This window comes from Lycium ferocissimum, chromosome 12 (assembly GCF_029784015.1).
Source record: "Lycium ferocissimum isolate CSIRO_LF1 chromosome 12, AGI_CSIRO_Lferr_CH_V1, whole genome shotgun sequence".
NCBI classification, from domain to species: domain Eukaryota; kingdom Viridiplantae; phylum Streptophyta; class Magnoliopsida; order Solanales; family Solanaceae; genus Lycium; species Lycium ferocissimum.
The window spans coordinates 41,748,999-41,772,336 of NC_081353.1; the positions used below are offsets into that span (position 1 = coordinate 41,748,999).

General features: G+C 31.7%; 1 protein-coding gene and 1 pseudogene across 1 annotated transcript; both read right to left on the bottom strand.

Annotated features, from left to right (window-relative positions):
• Positions 1-89: 89 nt before the first annotated feature.
• On the bottom strand, positions 90-2,315 carry LOC132039327 (triacylglycerol lipase OBL1-like; annotated as a pseudogene).
• Positions 2,316-16,356: 14,041 nt separating this feature from the next.
• On the bottom strand, positions 16,357-21,192 carry LOC132040301 (triacylglycerol lipase OBL1-like). Its single transcript, XM_059430940.1, has 4 exons — positions 21,004-21,192; positions 20,859-20,892; positions 17,459-18,095; positions 16,357-16,788 (listed from the first exon to the last, which is right to left on the bottom strand). Exons 1-4 carry the CDS (start codon positions 21,133-21,135, stop codon positions 16,521-16,523), a joined length of 1,071 nt encoding a protein of 356 aa, XP_059286923.1. The 5' UTR covers positions 21,136-21,192; the 3' UTR covers positions 16,357-16,520.
• Positions 21,193-23,338: the final 2,146 nt, after the last annotated feature.

Below are 23,338 nucleotides of genomic sequence, written 5' to 3' on the forward strand. Positions count from 1 at the left end.
GCTCCACCCCATTATCTTTAAATATTAGATTCATATCGAAATCGAAAATGTAAGAATAGTGAATGTAGTAATATACCGCACACATTATCTTAAAATTTTAGATCCGTTACTGACAGGGATCCATCATATAAGCATGACAAATCCTTTAAAAATAGTAGACAGAAGACCAAAAATTTTGTCTTGCCATTGTAGAGGCTATTGTAGTATAGACATGATCCAAAGTGCTTGAAGAAGAGAGTTTTGTCATCACAGGGCTATCTTGGCACCATATCATTGCAATAAACATACCTAAAATACTTCACAACAATTTTCTTCAATTTCTCCATCATGAAATTCCCAAATTGTTCATCTCCAACTCTAGGTTGTCCAAATGTATAAACCCCTTCCAATTTATCCAATAGCCACTCTTCTTCATGCAAAATTAACACAGATGCAAAATTAACACATGCAAATAAAATTGCTAATGCACCACCTAAGCTATGTCCTGTCACTATGAACTTTGCTTTCTCATTTTTGCTCAATATTTTCTTCAATTCTTCTCTGATTTTGTAATCTGCAAATTGCTTAGCACTATTTTTTTTTCCTTGGGTTTCTTGATTAACAATGTCTTTGGGCCAACCAATGGGCTTTTGCAACCGTAGGGCTTTCATGAACCTGCATGGATTTTACCCATGCCTTCAAAATCATACCCTGATAGGTCTATATCTGAAATCCATGCATTTGCATCAAATGGGCCTGTCCCTCTAAATGCTACGACAACTAAATTTGGATCTTCAATTTGGTCTTGAAACATTGTGGCTTGGGTCGAATATTGTTCCTCGTAAAGCTGCAAAACAAAAAGGGATTCGAACAAGTTTTATGTATACATAAATAATCTTGTTTTTACCTATATATACATAGTACAATTATCCAGCGAAAGGGATTCAATTGAACCCTTTCACCATAACTTCTCAACTGTATGCACGTAAATGAATATTTACATTATGCCTCCTAAAAGATAATTACAAGTGCTCGTTTAATTATATTAGTATCCTAAAAAAAGGGACATGTACGTGCTACAATAGGTTAAAATACACTAATAGTGTAAAGATTCTTGTAATGGCTAAGTGGACACTCTTTTTGAGTGGGGGGGGGGGGGATATTTATTAGGAGTAAAACATTCTAAATTAACCCTTACTAATTATGCTTTGAACTTTTAAGTTTGAATACTAATACTCTATATATGTAGTTACTTGATGATAAAGGGTATTATACGAAGAAATTAATAAATCTTTCATGATTTGCTAAAATAGACAAGTAAAAGGAAAAATTTATATTTAGTATAAGGAACCAGAAAAAGGAAGGGAAAGAGTAGTCTAATAGTGACAAAAAGAGATCCACAAAAAAATACTATTCCTTCTGTCCCAATTTATGTGGCACAATTTAAATTTTGATAGTCAAACAGTTTAATTTTGACTGTGAATTAGGAAATAGAATCTTCAAGTTTTTTAATTAAAATTTATATATATGGAAACAACGTAAAAAGTATTATAAGTCTCAAGCATTGACAACCCAAAATATTTAAAAGACATAAGAAAAAATTACAATCAAAGACAAATTTATTTGAATCTCGAAATTCGAAAGATGCCACATAAATTGAGAGTGAGATATCACTTTAGGCCCAATTAGAAAGGCCCAAATGAGAATGGCCATAAAAAAATGACTGAGGGCAATACGTAGGGAAAAAATCACAGACACATGTTGCAGTCTCATAGGACTAAACAATCTGTGAGGACGACAAAACATCACGGTTCCAGTTTATATAGAGTTGTAAAGTCCAAAAAATTAAAAGAAAAACTCAAATATTAGTTTAATATTAACTAAGTACTCTGTCCCAATTTATGTGGTTCTTTTTGCTTCCCGAAAGTCAATTACCTAAACTTTTAAACTAAATTAGATTAGGTTAACTTCATATTTTACAATTAAAATTTAACTATTAAATAATTATTTGAAAAGTGCTATAAATTACAATTTTTTCTTGTCAATTTGATGAAAAATATTATCAATATCGGTCAAAGATTACATAGTTTAATTTGAATATTAAAAAATGAAAAATGTCATATAAATTTAAAAAGAGACACATATTCTAGTATCCATTCGATCGTGTACTTTAAACGGAGACAAATAATTTTATGTGGTGTATTTTAAGAGATAGAGAAAATTTTATTAGCAATCTGAATAGCTTAGAATGGAACTCTTTTATTCTTGAACTCTTTTATTCTTTTATCTTTTCCTATTACATGATTAACAGCAACACAATGAACAACACCAACCATTCAAGGGTCATAGGTAGGGGTGTCAATGGTTTTTAAAAAACCGACTTAACTGACCGAATCGTACCGAATCGATTAGTAGGTTTTCTTTAAGAAAATCGACGGTTTTTATACAAATTTATAACCGTACTGAATAATTAGGTTGGTTTTTATATAAAAATAAACTGAAAAAATACCGAACCGTACCGAATATATTTATATGTATATATTTTATATGTTAAATTTAAAAATAACAAAATATTAAAACTTTGACCTTTGACCTTTGACCTTGGACCTCGGGTGATGGAAACAACTATGAGCCGCCAACATACTTAACACCCAAGGTCCTAACATTGAAACTTATTATACTACTTCTATATATTAAACTAAATTAGTTCTACGATCTCGATTAGTAACATGTAAACTACAAGGTATTCGAATGAATTTGGATAGCAAACTACAAGATATTAGATATCATCTTTCCCCTCGTATGATTTGAATTATATTTCTCTTATTGGATACTTAATCTTAGTAGACTCAGTTCTTGAGTCTCATCTTGATTGATTTCTTCCCACTTGTGTGATTTAAATTATACCTTTTGTCTTTGCTAACATTATTTTACACTATCGTAAAATAGTGAGATCAATCTCTTTCTTGTCATCTTTCACGTTTTCTTCATTTGTAACCTTTTAAACAGTAAAAATGTCTAGATAGTTTTTGTCAAAGTCCAACCGGAGTATGCATGGTGTCGTGCTCTAACTTTTACTATTGATTTTTTACATGGAATTTTTGTTTTAAAAAAATCAAAAATTAACCGAACCGTACCGATACCCAAAAAAACCAAGATGATGGGATGATTTCTAAAAGTCTAATTTTTGTTATACTAACCGAAAAATCGTTATGGTATAAAGTTTATAAAATAACCGTCCAAACCGTACCATTGACACCCCTAGTCATAGGCTCGAATCTTATCACCTTAATATGGTAAACTTCTCCAAATAGAAGAATACAATATGACAAATAGTAATTCTATCTATTGTGTGACAAAATATTCTAGTATCCATTCGATTGTTTTATCCTCTTAAACTTTCTAAGGGTCCTATCCACTGACCATCTTCGAAACGAAATCCTGTGAGTTTAAAATGAAAATCGAAAAAGGGATTAAGTAAATCCTACTACAATCATCTTTATAAGCCGCTCATTCTTCGTAAACCTTGACTGATCTTATATTAGTTATATAATTCGTGTTGAAAATCTTACGGAAATTACTTGATTTTACGAATTATAGAAAATTCTTGAAAGTTTGAGGCAGGTCATAGACACTGTCCTAAAATTCAACAAGCTCTTATAATATAAAACTAGTTCAGCGTACGCGCTTTGCGCGTGACCAAAGCGCGTACCTCATGTGAGTGACAACAAACACTTCAGGGAAAAAGTTAGACTTAGCTACAAACTTAGCACAAATTATGTAAAACAGAAATATACATTAAAATACATATGGATATTCACTTGTTACATCGAACTATTGAAGCAATAGTTGATTTTTTTTTTTATAAAACAAAAAAATTGAATATCTTCTAAACCTGCTACGATTTACAATTTAGTTGAATCAATTATATTAAATTTACTAAAATGCTTAGTATGTCTGCAAAGAATACTAAAAAGTAAATACATGTAAGTAAGAAATATGATTATATTAAGTTTCATACATTTAATGTCAGATTAATTAATAAATCTAAATGAACTGAGTATCAAAGATTGTTCTATTGATATATTTTGTTGCCTCTTTGAATGCAACAAAGTTAACTATTTGAAAAACTAATGGTGGAGATGCGATTGTTGCATTCTTGGACTTTATTCAATGAAATTTTACATTAAGTTTAAAATAAAATTACTCTGTTTCTCAATAATTTTCGCATGGCTTCAACCACAAAATATTTATATTTGACCGAGTTCCCAAGTGGATGTTTTGAAAGGTGAAAAAATTTAAAAATGATTCAAGGGAGTAATTTTCGACCAAAATTTATTCATACCGAGTGTTTATACAAAGTCAATAAATGTAAATCATATACTATCTTGCATATACACTTTTTAACACTTAATCACGGTTAATTATATTTATTTTGATTTGTTGATTATGAAGGTTAATTGTTTTGTTAGCCTTCTATGCAAAAGATTTATATAGGAGTTTACTTAGCTTACTGATTTTAAATTTAAATTCCCAATAATAGGAGATTCTTTTATTTAAATTAGGAAATATTTAAGAACAAAAATTTTGGTTGATTCAAATTCCTAAATATAGGAAATATAAATTCCTAAGTAATAGGAGTTTCTTTATAGTTCAAATAAAGAAAGATTTTATAACCAAAATTCTAATTGATTTCAATGTTCTAAATATTAGAAAATAATCAAATTACTACCTTGTCCATTGCGACTACAGTTAAATGGTAAAAAAGGTAAACGACATTTCGCTAAGGACTTTCGTGTTAGTAAAACTATAAAGCAATAAGACTAAATAAGGATGGTGAGGGTAATTATCTCATTATGTGTTTGAATATATACAACTATCATTAACCATGATTAATTAACACATACATTCACTTCATTAAATCATTAAAATATAACAAATTGCATCGACTTGATGTAAGTACCTGGTGTGGATAAGTATTTAGCTTTTTTCAATTGGTGTGCTTAATAGAGACAATATCAAGTAAAGAACATAAAAGAGATGGAAAACAAAAGCAAAAGCAATAAAGGAGTTAGAAACAGAATTAGGCTTCAGCAATGTAATAAAATATCAAAATCAAATTAACTATTGATGCAAACTAAAAAGATAAGACAATTGCAATAATGACTGAATAGTAGAAGAAACTAAGAGAAGTATGAAGAGAAGGAAGACGCACAGAAAAATAAAAAGTGAGAATTGAGTCAATTAACGTACCTCTTTAAACCTAATTTTATGGAGAATGTAGGCACGGCAATCATTTATATAGTACTTGGTGTCGGTTTAAATTGTTTAGGATTGGTATTTAATTATATTATTAGTATATAAGGTAATATTGTAAAGTTATAAATATTAGAACTTCATTCATAATATAATTAAATAATAATTCAAGAAAAACAGTAAATGACAACTTTATGTATTGTAGAGTCTTTTAATGAAGGGCAAAAAGTTCAAACAACATTTCTAAGGCCCTCGCTCTTTTAATATAATATAGATTAGAAGCATAGAAACTAGCAAAGATTCAATAAAAAAAAAACCAGCACAATATATAATATTGAAGGAATATTTTATCTTGAGATCATATATTAGATCGTCCTTAGGAAAAGAAGAAGACTAGATTTATATAGATTAAGACCACAAGGCTAAAGCCTCCTTGTTATAAGTCCATTATGATGCTTATTAGCAGTTCTTTTTTTTTCATTGAAAAGGGCAACTGTTTCCTTTGTTACTTCATCAATTTTTTTCTTCTAATTTCATTGGTGTGAGCTTGTTCAGTTGTTCTCTTCTAACTTACCTTTATAGTTAGTAAATTTTGTAATTTTACTATTATAAAAAAATAAAGTACAATTACTTTAATGTGACAAAACATAATTAAATTCTATAATAGTTAATAGTAGAATTTAGTAACCATACGTGAAATAATTCCGTAACTGTAACAGTGTTTCCAAAACTTATTCTTGTTATCTGATTGAGTAGTCTGTCTGGGATAATTAAGATTTGATAGAACAGAGAGCTGTGAAGGTAACTACTTTGTTAGACAAAAGATTTTGACATTTCGATTGAATAAAAATTAATTCAAGATTGCTTTTGAGGTTGTTTACTCGTACATGATTAGTTACTTGTTGACTTGTATTTTCAATTTTATTACTTTCTCTCTCCTAATTTATAATATGATGTTTGATTGGGTATGAATTTATGAAAGGAAAAAGACATACTTTTCAACTTGTGATCCGTGAAAAACAAGTCATATATATTTATGCAGCTATAAATTTTTTTAATTATAAGGGTAGTATGAGTTAGGGAATGTTAAATTGTTTTTTTTTTTTTTGTTTTTTTTTATTGGAGCATTTCGTCTATCGCTATGCCTTTCCTTGTTTGAAACTCCACTTCACTTTTAAGGCTATACCATCCTAAGGTGATGGTAAATGCACTGATCGTATCAAGTTCATGTTAGAATTAGACTGTAGATCGATCTACCCTAGACTTATCATGTCAAATCATTGAGAAAAATAGACTCAACATGGAAGCGTACCTGAATCCGTAGCAATGAGTGTGATTTTTCAATCTCATGGTTCTAGTCTTCCAAATCTAGATGTGAGGCAATATCTCTTTAACTGATGATGGGATGTCACTAAAGAAAACCCTGGGGACCATCATACGTATAAAAAAGTATCATTGTTGTACAGAATATGTATCCGTACCGTATATCTATAGAAAATATATCATAGGTTTGTATTATTGTTGTGTAATTTGTGTATAATAAATGTATCATAAACGTATACTCACTAATCATACATATATTATACATTAGTTATACATTGATTATACACTGATGATTCACATATTATACATATTTCATACATAAGTATAGAAAATATATCATTGTTGTATAATTTATGTATAAGCTGTATCATTCTTGAATAGAAAGTGTATCATATGTCTAGAAAATGTATCATACATATACAATATATAAACTATATCATTCTTGTATAGAAATGTATATAAACTGTATCATTCTTGTATAGAAAGTGTATATATAATTCCAGCATATGTATATAAACTGTATCATTCTTGTATAGAAAGTGTATATAAACTGTATCATTCTTGTATAGAAAGTGTATATATAATTCCAGCATATGTATATAAACTGTATCATTCTTGTATAGAAAGAGTATCATACGTATAAAAAAAATTATTACTTCTGAGATTGGACATTTTTTTCTTGTGAGATTCAGCTATGTGCCTTGGTGTCTGGCTCCGCTTTTAGATGTGATAAGTTTGGATGAAATGGTGGTGAAACGCTACTTGGTAGGGGTGAACAAAACCAAACCACAAAACCGCATCAAACCGATAAATCGAGTCAAATCGAAAAAATAACCTGATTACTGGTTTGGTATTTAAAAGAAAAACCTGACTATAAGTAGTTTGATTTGGTATTAACAAAAAAAAGTCAACTCGAGACCAAACCAACCCGATATTATATATATAGTATAACTTAAAAAAAATTTATACATAAAAATATTTATTATAATAAGTATAATTTATATCTTTTTCTTTGACTTTGTCATAGTTTTTATTTCTTAACATCAGATTTGGGCTTAGAGTTTAAGCCCATTGTCAAATTCTCTTTTGTCTCTAACCCTATTGGAAGGAGTAGGATTTAAGTGTTGAAATTCTCTAGGAACCTTTACTTGTTAGAGGTTATTTTTTAGCAACTACTCTTGATCAAGTGGTGAAAATGGTGGCAAGTAGAAGCGATACCGACTTGATTCCATGACTTCCTTTATGTCTAATAACATGAACAACATAAGTGGTAATCTGACGTGAAAATGCACAAGCTTCACTTGCAGATGGTTGAAAATTACATGCTTTTCCAGTATATTCCTGGTATTAGCAATTCTGGGAACTCAGATTGTTCTACTGTTGCTTATTGTAAGATGAGTTACATCGAGCCACAAAAATCCGAGAAACCTGAATAACCCGAGAAATTTGAGAAAATCCGAAGTTGAAAAACGCGAGTATTATTGGTTTAATTTGATTTATAAATATAAAAACCCGACATCTTTGGTTTGGTTTGGTAAAGGAAAAAACCAAACCAACCCGGTCTATGTACACCCTTACTACTTGGATTGGACTATGTCGAAGTTATTATACTTTAACTTTAAATCTTGCAATTTACTACTATATGCTATCGTAATATGTTTAACCATGACAGGTAGAAACTAATTATTTTGTACTATTGTGCACAATTTTGTAATGATCAAACCCGGGGCATGGCATTATTAAGGAGTTAGAGTAGTGTTTATTCAAATGTTCTTAATTTATGTTTTATGGTGGGGTAAAGCTAAATGGCTAGCATACCATGTTGTGCTCAATCAAATAATGAACGTTGACTATTATTTGGAAGTGGATGTAGTCATCCTTTGAAGAAAGCGCAAATTTAGCGATGAGATGTTAAAAATGTATCCTGTTAAGGTCCATAAATATGTAAAGAGTTGTAAAAAATACCATGTTCTTTCTAAACTTAACTAGTCCAGTGAAGCCCGTGCTCCAAGATCAAGATAATACTGCACTTTATAATGTTTTTAATGAAAAAAAAAAATTGTGCACGTTTCTTAGGCACAACTCTTTTAAAATGATCGCTTCTTAATCATGTATTATTCATTAGTTAAATTTTTTGATCATATAATTTGATAATTTACTAAAAGAATTGTTATAAGAGAGCAAGTTCGCTTGGGATAAACAGATATCAAAGAGACAAAGATCACTTGACGTTTAGTAACATAATTTGAAGTATGCAGAATGATTTCAAATTGACTTTACACAGCCCCACTCTTTGAAGCTTGTTATGGAGACTCCAGCAGAATATGAGAAAATAAGTGGTCAAAAAATCAACAAACAGAAAAGTGCAGTGTTCCCCCACCATTCTGTTTCTCAGACTCTGGCCAGTAGTGTGGTAGCATGTACAAATATTTCTAGAAAAGAATTTCCTTTCACTTATCTTGGAGTGCCTATCTATTATGGAAGGAGAAGAATTGGTCACTTTAAAGAGATTACTGAGAAGATACAAAATAGATTGAGTCTGTGGACTGGAAAATTGCTTTCAGTAGGGGGAAGAACTACTCTTATTAACCATGTTTTACAGAGTATGCCTATTCACTTATTATCAGCCTGTGATCCACCTGTTGGAGTTTTTGGTCAAAATACATAGAATATTTGCTAAGTTTTTCTAGAGTAACTCAGTGGGAAATTCAAGCAAACATTGGGTGTCTTGGTCAACTTTATGTCATCCAAAGGAAGAGGAAGGTATGGGTTTTAGATGTCTTCAGGACATGTCCAAAGCATTGTTTTCCAAGCTATGGTGGAATTTTAGAACAAAACAGTCTTTGTGGAGGACATACATGAGTAATAAGTATCTGAAGAAATGCAATGCTGTCATAGCACAATGGAAGGGAGGAACTTATGTGTGGAAAAAGATGCTACAATGTAGAAATATAGTTGATCAGGAGATTTAGTGGAAATTGAAGCAAGGAAACTCTTATTTTTGGCTAGATAACTGGATAGGAAAGGAGCTTTAATTCACAGATTACCACCTAATTACTTGTCACACCCTAACTTCCGATAGGGCATGATGGGCACCCGACCCTTACTTAGGGCTGAGCGAACCCGCAGACTCTCATAATTCTCATAATCGTCTTGGGCCCACGAACGTGTCAAAATGCGAAGGAAACTTTTCGGAAAACAAACATCTTGTTCGTCTTTTTCAAATCAAATAAAATCTGTAGTCACAACAAATACGTAACATAATGCATAATAATATGTCGGCCTACATAGCCGATTACAAAACCGATATATCACGCACACGACAGCGTACGCAAAGCCTCTACCAACATCTCGGATACCACACAAACGCACTTTCCGGACTCGGCGGCACTCCGGAGGAAATGGAGCTCGCCAATCCTTTGGAACATCTCTGCTAACATCATCTACTCATCTGTGGGTGCCTACGCGCATGAAACGCGACCCGAAGAAAGGGGTTAGTACGGAATATGTCGAGTATGCAAAGCGACAAGTACGAGAAAATGGAGTCATAATCAAAGTAAAGTGCACCGAACGCGAGCATAATAAGCCGAATACCAAGGTACTTACATCTGCCCTCCAAATCATACATAAGCGGTACAGAAGACAAATAGGAAAATCAGAATGTCAAAATGCTTTGCTTTTTTTTTTTTGAAAAACATTTCTGCTTCGTATATGCGGAAACTCAAACATACCACATGAGCTGACATTAACCAATTGCCGAGAAACGTACGGCCCAATCCCTATATAACATAATATCGTAAACGTACCGTCATACTATCACCTATCATATCACATGTCATATTGTATCATCAGATCATCACATATTATATCATCAAATCATCACATATCACATACCACATAGACACATATACCGCGGCCAAATATCCAGCGGTCAATATCACACATACACACATACACACATACCGCGGCCAAGAATCCAGCGGTCATGTCACACATACACACATACCGCGGCCAAGAATCCAGCGGTCATGTCACAGCCCGCGGTCAAGTATCCAGCGGACAATATCACACACACACATGCCGCGGCCAAGAATCCAGCGGTCATGTCACAGCCCGCGGTCAAGTATCCAGCGGACAATATCACACACACACATGCCGCGGCCAAGAATCCAAATGTCGTGTCACAGACCGCGGTCAAGTATCCGGCGGACAATATCACACGTACCGGCCGGGACTCGGCGAAAAATGTAACAACAAAATGCACGAGCGAGAATCACAAGTAACCAAATACAGTTTAAAATATTTTCAAATACTTAATAGGTTAATCAAACGAACCATCATTTGTAAGCCAAATAAGTAGTCAAATCAGATTTCCTTCCGAATATCACTCGGGAATATATCAAACCGAACTTCCGAAACCATATTCACGTATCAAAGTCATAAGCATAAAAATCCTTATTTCAAACTCAACAGATAAATAAGTAATCATACTCGGGGGTCGAGAGATAGTCAGATCGGATTCTTTCGAAAATAGGTCATTAGAACCAACATAGAAGGTCGCGGGACCCACGGACGAGCGTCAACCCAATCCGGGACCGCCTATGAAAATTTAAGTCATTACTCGTCACAAAGTCATTTGTGAAAGTATCAAAGCGATCCGAGCCCTTCCTTGAAAGTTACGGGCGTTCGTAGTTTCGAAATCGTTTAAGAACAAATCTCTTTTGAAAACAAAACTCTTTTGCAACCTTGAAAATTTAATCATACAAAAGTCATAAGGATCATAACTCGACCGCATTAAGGATACGAATACCAAGAAACAAATAAGAATCGTTTACACAACATTTCAAACTCAATCATATCAAAAACATACGAACCATAGCCGACCATGCTAAGGATACCAACATCAAAAACAAATACGAATCACAAACATACTCGAAACTTAAGAATGGAGTTACCCCGAGGCACAAATCATGTCATACCTTAATCCCGTCTAAGACATGCCAAAAGAAAAGAAGGGTAAGCTTCACATACCTCGTCTATTCTCGAAGCTAATCCAATCTTACGTCGCGAACTTCCCAAGCTCTACAATATGCCATTAAGAATCAAATATTAGCTAAGAGCATTTAGGAACCCGATTCCAAACGAATACCAAATTCTACGAGAAAATTGGGCAGCATTTCTCTGTAAATACACCACCCCGAGATTTCAACTCGGCCAAATCATCAACAACAATACCAACAACCAAACTACAACATCAACAATCAATTCAAAATGCATTTCTAACATTAGTAGCTCTTTTTACATAACTTCACAGCATTCATAATATTTCGACATACTTACTTCCCTCACTCACATTCAAACCAATATCAACGTTTATACATTCGATTACTAATCCAAAACCATACGGACAATATTCAAGAACGCTTTAAACAATTCACACAATTTTTCCAAACAACCAAAACCACATCCCAACTCACCCGAAATTGTCTCCGAACCCGAGAACAACACCAAACACATTCTTCCCTTCCAAATTCATAATTTGCACCATTAATCCGCACATTAACAAGGCAATTCTCATAAGTATAAAAATTACATAAAATTCGCATAAACTTCCAAATCATCCCATAACCAACATAACATTAACCATAATATTTCCAATTTCAAAATACTTCATAAACATTCCATATGGTGTTTGTCCCATATTTCCATCAGAACCATTTTATAACGATTTTCTGACTCCTTCTCCGTAAATAAACCAATATTAACACAAATAGAAAGAGATTCATACCTTTCCCTCGATAATAATGCTATATATTTACTCCTCCACCTTGAACTTAAGACACAAAGCCTCAATACGCTAGTTTTGAAGCCGCAACTATCTGTTGTCCGGACCGGAATTTGAGAATTATACCTGGTTTCGGGCTAAAAGTTAGTGGTGGAAGGTTGGGGAATTTTCTAGAATATTTGGAATGTTTTTTTGGTCTGATTTTTTGGCTGAAAATGAGGGGTTAAGCCCCTTTATAAAAAGTGCCGAAGTCACCGTAGCGATCTTGTAGCGGCCGACCCTCTGTAGCAATCTTTGTTCATCCGCGGAAATTATTTCGAGACCTAAAACTTTTATACACCGATCTCTTTATTTGCATACTGGATATGTCCAAAACTCCATACAATCGTATAACTTATTCAACATCCCAAACTTTTCCTTATTCCAAATTTACCCTTAACACTCCATACCAATGAAAAGATGAATATGCAACTTGTGCATTAAAACAAAAACAAAATCGAAAATTAAAAGTCTTATCCACAACTTGTCGCAATCCAACTTAAAATATTCCAACGTGCAAAATACGGGATATAACATTACTCTTGTGATTTCACTGTTGTTTTGGTAAAAGATGTACAGGTGGATGGAAGATGGAATGAAGAGCAAGTAAGGAATTTGCTTCCAGAAGAGATAGCAAACCACATTATTCAACATGTTCAACCACCTACTGGAGAGAAAACTGTTGATAAGGTTATTGGAAATTGGATACTAGTGGTTCCTTCTCAGTAAAGTCTGCTTACCAAGTGATGAGACAAAGAAAATAACCATGAAAAGTGTATGAATATATGTGGATTAAAGGGTTGCCTACTAAGATTGGTTTTTTCATCTGGAAAATTTGGCAATCTAAATTGCTCTTAGATGATACATTGAAGAAGTGGGGGTTCCAATTTGCTTCAAGATGTAACTGTTGTACTATTCCACAGGAGGAGACCATAGCTCATGTTTTTCTGAACTCTACTGTGGCACAGACAGTTTGGAGGTATTTTTGTGACCCTGCTGGATTCAATATTGCAGGTTTACAACTTTCACAGGTGATAACACTATGGTCGGAAACACCAGTAAATCCTAATATTAGGAAAATTTACCAGGTGATACCAGCTATTATAGTGTGGGAACTATGGAAAAGGAGGAATACCTTGCTCCATGATGGGAACATCTCTGTTAATAAGTTAAAGTACATGATTATGCATACTTTGAACTTATTTTTGAGGGCTAGCAGGAGAAATTTTAGATAGGCACCTTATAGCTGGATGGAGTTACTTAAAGCAATGCATGAGTATTCTCCAAAACTGAGAGTAACACTGGTTCAATGGAAGCCTTTTGATCTTTGGATGGACAAAATACAACACTGATGGGGCCTCTAGGGGAAATCCAGGAAGAAGTGCTTGGAGTTTTTGCATCAGGGATTCTAATGGTGATCTTATATATGCTAAAGCTCAGGAGATGAAGGATGGGAATTTCTCCAACGCACAAGCTGAAGCTGAAGCCATTTTATAGGCTCTAAAGCATATGGACAGAAGTAATATCATCCAAATGGTGGTGGAAACAGATTCATTGGTAATGAAAAATATCATTGATAAGCTGTGGAGGTGTCCTTGGCATATCATTAGCATAGTTGAAGAGATTTGGAAGATAATAGAAAGGAAAACTATACTGATTCAGCATTTTTCAGAGAAGGGAACAAATTGGCGGATTTCCTTGCTAATGTAGCTCTGGATAAAGGTGATTTCATTGCTAATAACTTCATGGAAATGGAGACATGGGGGAGAAAGTTAATCAACAGTGATAAGAGTAGCATTCCCTATCTGAGGGTTAGAAATTGTAAAAGATGATTGTTTTCTTTGAAGATTGTGGAAAGTGGAGGCTAAGAGCAAAGTTAAGGAAGAAGGGGATCAGTGGGGTCCCAATTCCTCAAATTCTTTGGAAGAAGAGGAAAAGGAACTCTATTTTTTACACTAACATAGCTACTTGTTTTGCAGGTTACATAATCATTGTGTTTCCACTATGGACTGACCAACGTGTGGTATTAGCATCCTTGGATGCTCATTCCGGTGGTTGGAAAACTAATGGAAAATACACTATGGGTAGCACGGATATTCTAGCAGCAAGGAGGTCAGCTCAAACATCAGTCAAGGTCTACACTAATCACAGCAACATCAATACCAACATAGGGCAAGGGCAACATTAGGAAACTAACTCTCAAGGTGGGCTATATTAGAGCAACTTTCATGAGGACCAGCTCAATAAAAGGGATTCAGCGTGTGGTATTAACATCATCTGATGTTCATTCTACTGGATCACTGATATTGAGCTACCACATGAAAAGATACTCTGATAGGAGACCTAAACCAATTCAACAACAGCGGTTCTGAGAAATTATACAACACAGATTCAAGCAATAATAATGGAAAAATACAGACCAAAGAAAACAACATGAGAAATAACATCAACAACCCATACAAGCAGATTCGAAGCATCAACAAGAGAAAGACTAAACATGGAGCACAGTGTTATGGAATATTCAATAAATTCAGATCTGGAAAGCGGAGAACCAAGCTTGGATTTCACTTGAGTAGACCAAAATATGATGAAGGAGAACTCATCAATGGAAGAGCTCCGACTCGAATCAACCAGATCTACGGAAAAAGCAACCAGCAGCAAGGATTCATCATTTGAAGAGTGGAGATGGAACAACAAGAGTGAAAACTCTCTCTCTCAACAAATTCTATGGGAATGGAGGACACTTTCCAAATTAGGGATTATACCCCTAATTTGTGCGGACAAAAGTGACTTTAGTGGTCCTTATTCACATTTTCTTTTATTGTGTAAAGACTTTATTTAATGATAAAATAATAAAAAAGAGCTACTAGGTGTCTCCTAGTAGTGGTTTATTAAAAAAAAAGATTTCAAATTGACTATAGTCATAAATTGAAAAAGACAATTTTATATTTTATGAATTTGTGAGCATATAATTTCTAGTTAGAGGTAGGAATACATGCTTTGCTATTCATTGATTAACTACTCATAATTTCATGTGACGAAGGTTTATGTTAAAACAAATATGGTGATTAAAGTCTAAGTTTGGATGAAATTCAAAATATATTGAATTCTTTGAAACAAAGTTTAAGAATTGATTTAGTTTGACATTAACTCATTGATGCTTTATTCTTAAAAGAAAACTTTCTTACTCAACCAATTAAGGATTACATGAGTTCTGACAAATTAAATTGTCTGCAAGAAAAGAAAGATGCGATTATCAATATTTAATAAATATGAGATTGAGGAGTTGATCACTTGGTAAGCATCTTTTCTCTTTTCTATTCCACTTAATTAAGCAAATTGAATAAAATATAAATTTTCTTTTTCTTTTATTTTCCAAGATTTTAATCTATTAATTTTTAAAAAGTTTTAAAATTTATTTTCTATTGTATAATTGTTTTAAATCATTAAATCTAACTTTATATTTTCAGAATAATTTTTTTTTTTTTTTTTTTTTTTTTTTTTTTTTTACTAAAAATAAGATCAAGAGAAATTTAATGGTAATTTAAGAATTACTAAAGAAAATTTGATCGATATAGTACTCTTCCGGTACCAAATGTGTTCTTCAAAGTTATTATCATCACAGTTTTAGATTATCTTTGTGCATAGTTATTTTTATTAGATAACATCAATACATTGACAAATTTATTAGCATTTTTAAAGGGCTCAAAATTGATTATATTGACCAAATTGATTGTGTCAACCTAAGTAAAAATGGAATAAAGTAGGGGCAAAAATAAGACATGGAAAAAAGATATGCTATCAAAAAGGGTTTCAAAGTATCTTGATTTATTAGAATATACTTTCATACACAAAGTAATAAATAGCAACTCTAAAGACAATTTGAAAGAGCAAACCAGTTTGGTTGGGCCAACCAATAGTTATAATGTAACTAAGTACTACAAACTCATTACATTGCCCCTTATATATAGTAGTAAAAGTAAATTCATGTCACAATCAATATGTTTCTCTTTTATTGGCTGATACAATCACTATTAATTTGGTAAAGCTAAATGGCTAGCCCAAATATCACACATTATATATGGCTTGAGGGTATTTTCACCCTAATTGAGTAAAATAGAGCAAATTCATTTGTAAGTTAATCGTGTTTAAGTCCTTCTTGTGATTGAGGAAGATGAAGGGTGGATCCTAAACGAGTAAGATTAACATAATCTACTGGACCATGAGCTGATAATCCCGGGATTACGAATCCAACCATCCTAAATATTATCTCAAGCCAACTTTGTTCGTAATCACTTCCTTTAAGCCAAGAGAGAATGAAACTCCTAATTAGCTCAAAAGCTGCATTCAACACCTTTGGTAAAACCCATAGCAGTGAGAAGTAATTCTTGTTTGGTTCTTCCTCCAAAACCACGCAATTAGTAACAACTTAAGACTTTGTTGAATTGGAACTAACCCCATAAACAACTGAAATTTAATTAGGACTGATGAACTTGTTTAATTTCCTAATCAATGATATTGAAAAATGTGTCTCCAATCTAATGGGAGAACAAAGTGGCATATGTAGTCTTTCAGCTCGAACTATATATACAAAATCGAAGAGTTCTAAAGATAATTCCCTTCATTTAGGAAAAAAAATGACATTATTTATTATCCGATGAGTCAATAGGAGCGATTTCCCCCTCTAATTTTAGCTATTATGATACGATTTAATATTTTTTATGTAGCTTTTGAATATGTAAAATCCTTTTTTTGAAATGAAAAATTTGATGTTTGAATTAATGCTAAAAACGAAATATGTTGAGCCCCCGTGATAAGATACCCGCTACTACTCTTTTCGTGACGGTAGAAGACATTTTATATAAATATGCATCTGAATGCATATTGAATGTAATGGTGCTCCATCCCCAAATTATCTTGAAATCTTAGATTCGTTACTAATTGAAATCGATAATGTAAGAATAGTGAATGTAATGATACACCACTTACACTATCTTAAAGTTCTAGATCTGTTACTGGCCGAGATGGATCATATAGCATGACAGGTCCTTTAAAGTTAGTATAGAGACTAGAAAGTTTACCTTGCCTTTGTAGAGGCTATTGTAGTACAGACATGATCCAAAGTGCTTGAAGAAGAGAGTTTTGTCATCATAGGGCAATCTTGGCACCATATCATTGCAATAAACATACCTAAAATACTTCACATCAAACTTCTTCAATTTCTTCATCATGAAATTCCCAAATTGTTCATCGCCGACCCTAGGTTGTCCAAATGTATAAACCCCTTCAAGTTTATCCAATAGCCACTCCTCTTCATGCAAAAATAACACAGATGCAAATAAAATTGCTAATGCACCACCTAAGCTATGTCCTGTCACTATGAACTTTGCTTTCTCACTTTTGCTCAATATTTTCTTCAAATCTTCTCTGATTTTGTAATATGCAAATTGCTTAGTAGTATTATTTTGTTCTTGGGCTTCTTGATTAATAATGTCTTTGGGCCAGCCTATGGGTTTTTGCAACCCTAGGGCTTTCATGAACCCTGCATGAATTTTACCCATCCCTTCAAGATCATACCATGATAGGTCTATATCTGAAATCCATGCATTTGCATAAAATGGACCTGTCCCTCTAAATGCTACCACAATTAAGTTTGGATCGTCAGTTTTGTCTTGAAACATTGTGGCTTGGGTAGAATATTGCTCCTCGTAAGCTGCAAAACAAAAGGGGATTCACCAAGTTATATATATACATAACTTTTCTTTTAACCTATATACGAGTACAATTTTCCGGCGAAAGGGATTCAATTGAACCCTTTCACCATACATAGCTCTGCCATTGTATACAATGACAGTGTAAATGATGTTTTACATTATCAAGCCACTTAAAATATAATTATAAGTATATGTGTAGCTAGATTACTAACCTAGAAAGAAAAAAAGGCAGGTCACGTGTTACAACTTACCATAGGCTAAAACACACTAATAAAGAAAAATTCTAAATATTATCCATGTCTATAAGTTGATTTTTCCACTATTGCTCTATCTATTGTTCAATTAGATTATAAAATTGGGGTAAAGATAATGAGGCAGAAGAAATAAATTTGTATTCGATTTCAGCTTTATTTTAGAAAAAAAAATCAAAAACTATATTGAATTGGAGAATTGAATAAGGGATATGCAATTCTCTGTTGGTAAATCAACGGTGACGTCTTGACGCAAGTTTAAATTCTATCAAAGTATGATGTTAGGTTTAATATCATTTTGATGCTTTAAATGTGTTAAAAGGACTAATATTTCACTAATTAATGATGTAAACAGCCTAACAAATAAATAAAAAGAATTCTATCAAAGTATGACATTAGGTTTAATATCATTTTGATGCTTTAAATGTGTTAAAAGGACTAATATTTCACTAGTTAATGATGTAAATAGCCTAACAAATAAATAAAAAGTAATAAAGTGAAATCAACCGAAGAAGAAGCTAGTAAAAGATCAAAACGTACTTTTTGGATCACTCAATAATAAAGAGAGCAATTTTGAAAGCAATCATCTCAATCAATCACTATAATTTATGTTATTGCACATGAACATCCCCAGGTACATGGCTTAATGAATTAGTCATTTGTGAGATCTGGAGGTGAATTATTAATACTCTGATGTCTTAATGATAAAGCTAAAGTCAAAGATTAGCACTATTTTCATAAGTATAGTTAATTACTTAATTATTAAGAGATAAGTATAGCTGGAAAATTGTAAAGCACTTAGAGGATGTAATGGAATCTATCTGCATTTTACGTTTGTTGAAATTCATAACCGTAGACAGTTCCAGGGTCTAAGCCTTAGAGATTCAATCTTTAAGGTTTTTCACATTGATCTACTATTTAGTAATTTTATAGATTTTTTTTTTTGCATAAATTCTACTATGCATTGAAGTTATTGAATTCAGATGAACCCGATATCGATACTTTACATTCGCCTCCGTCATAACTCTGTCAAGTGAAAGGACTTCTGGAAATTAAATACTTAACTTCAAAGGGGAGTAACATTTGGGTAACCTATAACTGATCCCATATTGAAGTATATATACTAAAGCAAAAATGTTGTTTATAGTTATTTTGATTATGATCTTTTAATTGAATCAAACCACGGTCGACAAGAGTTCGATAAATTTGAGAAAGGATTAAATATATACACTGATATATAGTGTACAGTAGGGGTGTACAATGTAAACCGATAAACCGCACCAAACTGATAAACTAAGAAAAAAAAATTTGACTAGTGGTTTGGTTTGACTTGGTTTGGTGTTGGAAAAAAAAAACCCGACTATAATTGGATTGGTTTAGTTTTAACTAAAAAAAAAAAAAAAAAAAAAGTCAACACCAAACCAACCCGATATTACATGTACTCAATTTTTAAAATATTTTTTCATAAACATATTTATTTGTAATGTAATTTATAAATATTTCTTAAATTTTTTCGTAATTTTTTATGTATTATCATATTATTCAAGCTTGAACTTAGAATTTTAAATGCCAATAAATATATCCTATGGATCTTAGTAACTCAAATAAAGTCCAAACCAAAACCAACTCAACACTAATGCTAACAAAAGAAATTCAATTTATCACTAGGAATGACAATAATGTTGGATATTTATTCTTTAGTTTTGCATAATTGATTTAGAGAGTGAAAATACATAACTTCAGTTTTTTTTTTCTTTGTCATGTAATTAATACTTATTAGCCGTACTTATTTTAGCATGACTTAGTATTTTTAGATTATTGTCATTTTCTTTATGACTTGTTAATTAGCAATATTTATTTTAACTGATTTTATTAGCTTTTGTTGAATATTTTAATACAATTTCATCACTCTTCTCACACTTTGTGTTATTTTCTTAAGAAACACCTTAGTTGTATCTTACTAGGACTAAAGAAATATTTGAAGTAAAAGTTATATGTTTTGTATCAAGACTATTCCGAAAAAAAAACCCCGAGAAAATCGAATAACATGAGAAAATCCGAGGTTGAAAAATTCGAATTTTATTGGTTTGATTTGATTTATAAATTTTAAAACCCGACGTAATTGATTTGGTTTGGTGTTTAAAAAATCCAAACTAACCCGGTCCATGTACACCCCTTGTGTACAAATTGTTAATGTTGTTCTATTTGTGATACTATATTAATTACTCTTTTCATTCCAATTTATATGACACCCTTTCCATTTTAGTCAAAAAGACCTATAGTTATATTTGAGAGTAATATCTTTTATATGCTTTACCCTTAATGATATTCGTTTATAACAATATAAAGCAAAATGTTATAACTTGTTTTAGGCAACAAATTTCAAAAAATTTATAGCCACACAAATAATACATCTTATTAAGATCACAGGTTTTAGAAAATTATTCTTTCTTAAACTCCATGCAGATTCAAACTATGTCAAATGAATTGGAGAGACAAAAATCAACTTACCATTCCAGAAGTTCTGTAGCCCCAAGAAATGCATCTGCATATAACATTAATACAATTTGTACATATTTTATCAGTAGAAATATATTTCAAAACTTTTCTTATCAATGAAGGGAAGATTGCTTAAAATTGCAAAGTAATTAATTACCTGCCAATGATGTTGGATCACTGTTTTATTAAGGGCTTCATTTTCATACGATAATTTAGCAGCCATGATTGACACGTGTGGACTATATCTTCTGTCTCCCATCTTTATTGTCCTGTCTAAGTCCACTCTCATATCAAGGTTTCCGATCAACGACCTGAACTTCTTCGATGACTTTTCCGGCCTTACTGCTTTTCCTACAATACAAAATACTTTACTTATTTACACTGACAATATAAAAAATTTTATAATACACAAAATTTAAAAGCCAATAAAATAAAGCCTATTTAATAATATCAATGTTAAAAACTCAATTTGTTATGTAACAAAAAATTTAACCTTTTAATTATGACATATTTCATTTTCAAAAAACTACCAAATGTTTGTTTCGTAATATGATTCAATTTACTAAATAAAAATCTACACTTTTTTTCTTTTTTTCTAAAAATATATTATTGTGACATTTTTTTAATTAACAATCAAATTTAAAAATTAAAACAATCTAAGGCTTGGGGTTCAAAAAAGAATATTACCCATTTCACAAAATGAGTGAAATTAAAATATTTATAATGGATTTATTGTGATTTTGATTAAAAAAAAGGAGGACAAAAAAAAAGAAATACCTTAGAATTGGAAGCCATTTAAGAGAATGACAAAGAAGACTTTGCAAAAAAAATAGAAGTAGAACAAATGAACAATGTTAACACTTTTGAATTTAGAAATTCCCAAATGGCCCGAACATATTTTTTTAATAATAATAAATTCTTGACGTCGTGATCATTTTTTTTTTTTAAGGGACTGGATGAAAACAACAAAAATGAAATTTGTCATTGGTAGGATTGGATTAACCCTTATCAGGATGATTCCATAGTGAGCATGAAAAAAAAGTGACATTGTTCATAATTAGCTTTCCATTGAAAGAAGGATAATGGCACGCCCCACTAAGAAAATACGTTTTATTAAATTTTCAAACCATGATTGACACGTGTGGACTATATTCTCCATCTTTAGGATCATAGAAATTTCAAGGTTTCACTAGAATATCCGGAAATATGGAATTTTCAGCGGAAAATACATCAAAAAATGTTTTTGCGACAAAATGTAAAAAAATTTTAGATGATAATTTTCATTTGTTCCATCGAACATATTTATATAGTTAAATTTCTTTTTCCTCTCTTTTTTAATTAATATCAAATTTAAAAAATTAATTATATAAAAAAGAATATAATCCATTTGATTAAGAAAATATTTAATTGGATATATTTGTGAAATTGATCATTATATAAAAAGACTTTGTCAAAAAAAAATCATAGTGTTGGTGATTGAGAAATTCAAAAGGGAGGGTTCATGTAGCGGATCTTATAATTTCTTTGGTAGGATTGGGTAGGATGATTCCATAAAAATTTAAAGTGACATACTCATAATTAATTAATTAATAAATGAGAAGACAAAAAGAGAGATTTTGAAAATAATAAACCTTGTGGAATATATTCAAAAAAAGTTTTACAATTTGGAAACAAAGAAATTCCACCATTGAAAGAAGGATATTTTAAAAATTAACATCCCAACTATATAACCTAAACTATCCATAGGTTTCTAAATCATTTCAAAACAAGAATCTCTGCAAAACCACATGCTAGATAAATATAAGGTTTCCATCGCCGTCGAAAGCCTCTTATCCTCTCTACACCGTCCGATAGATCAAAATATACTTTAACTTTAATAATGAGAATTCACTAGAATATAAAATACGAATAAAATCAAAGCAACTAGCCTCTTGTGGCTTTAACTCAAAGTAACCTTTGCAGAATTCTTCCTTGTTAGACATTATAACTTAGAAGAAATGTGTATGAAAAGTTTTTAGATGATGATGTTTATTTTTAGATGATGATGTTCACAAAATATGTCTATATTTATATAGTTATATGAGGGTTTTAGTGAGCTCACATTTTCAATTAAGAAACACGTTTTATCCTATTGGATATATTTGTAAACTAATTGATGATTATATAAATAATCTACATAATCACATTTTCAATTAAGAAACACGTTTTATCCTATTGGATATATTTGTAAACTAATTGATGATTATATAAATAATCTACCTTATGTCTCTAAAATATAAGATTGTCACTTGTCAAAGTTTGAGTTCATGTAAATAAATTCCAAGTACACGGTGTCTTACTTTGTCTTTGGTCTTAAGATTCCCTTAAGAAATTTATTCACATCGAGGTGTATCCGCTAAATTACCTTTAATTAAATGATACATATTTAATATGATTTCTTGGTTATGTAAAAACTCACTTATCTAAATAAAAGTACATTTGGAAGCAAAAAA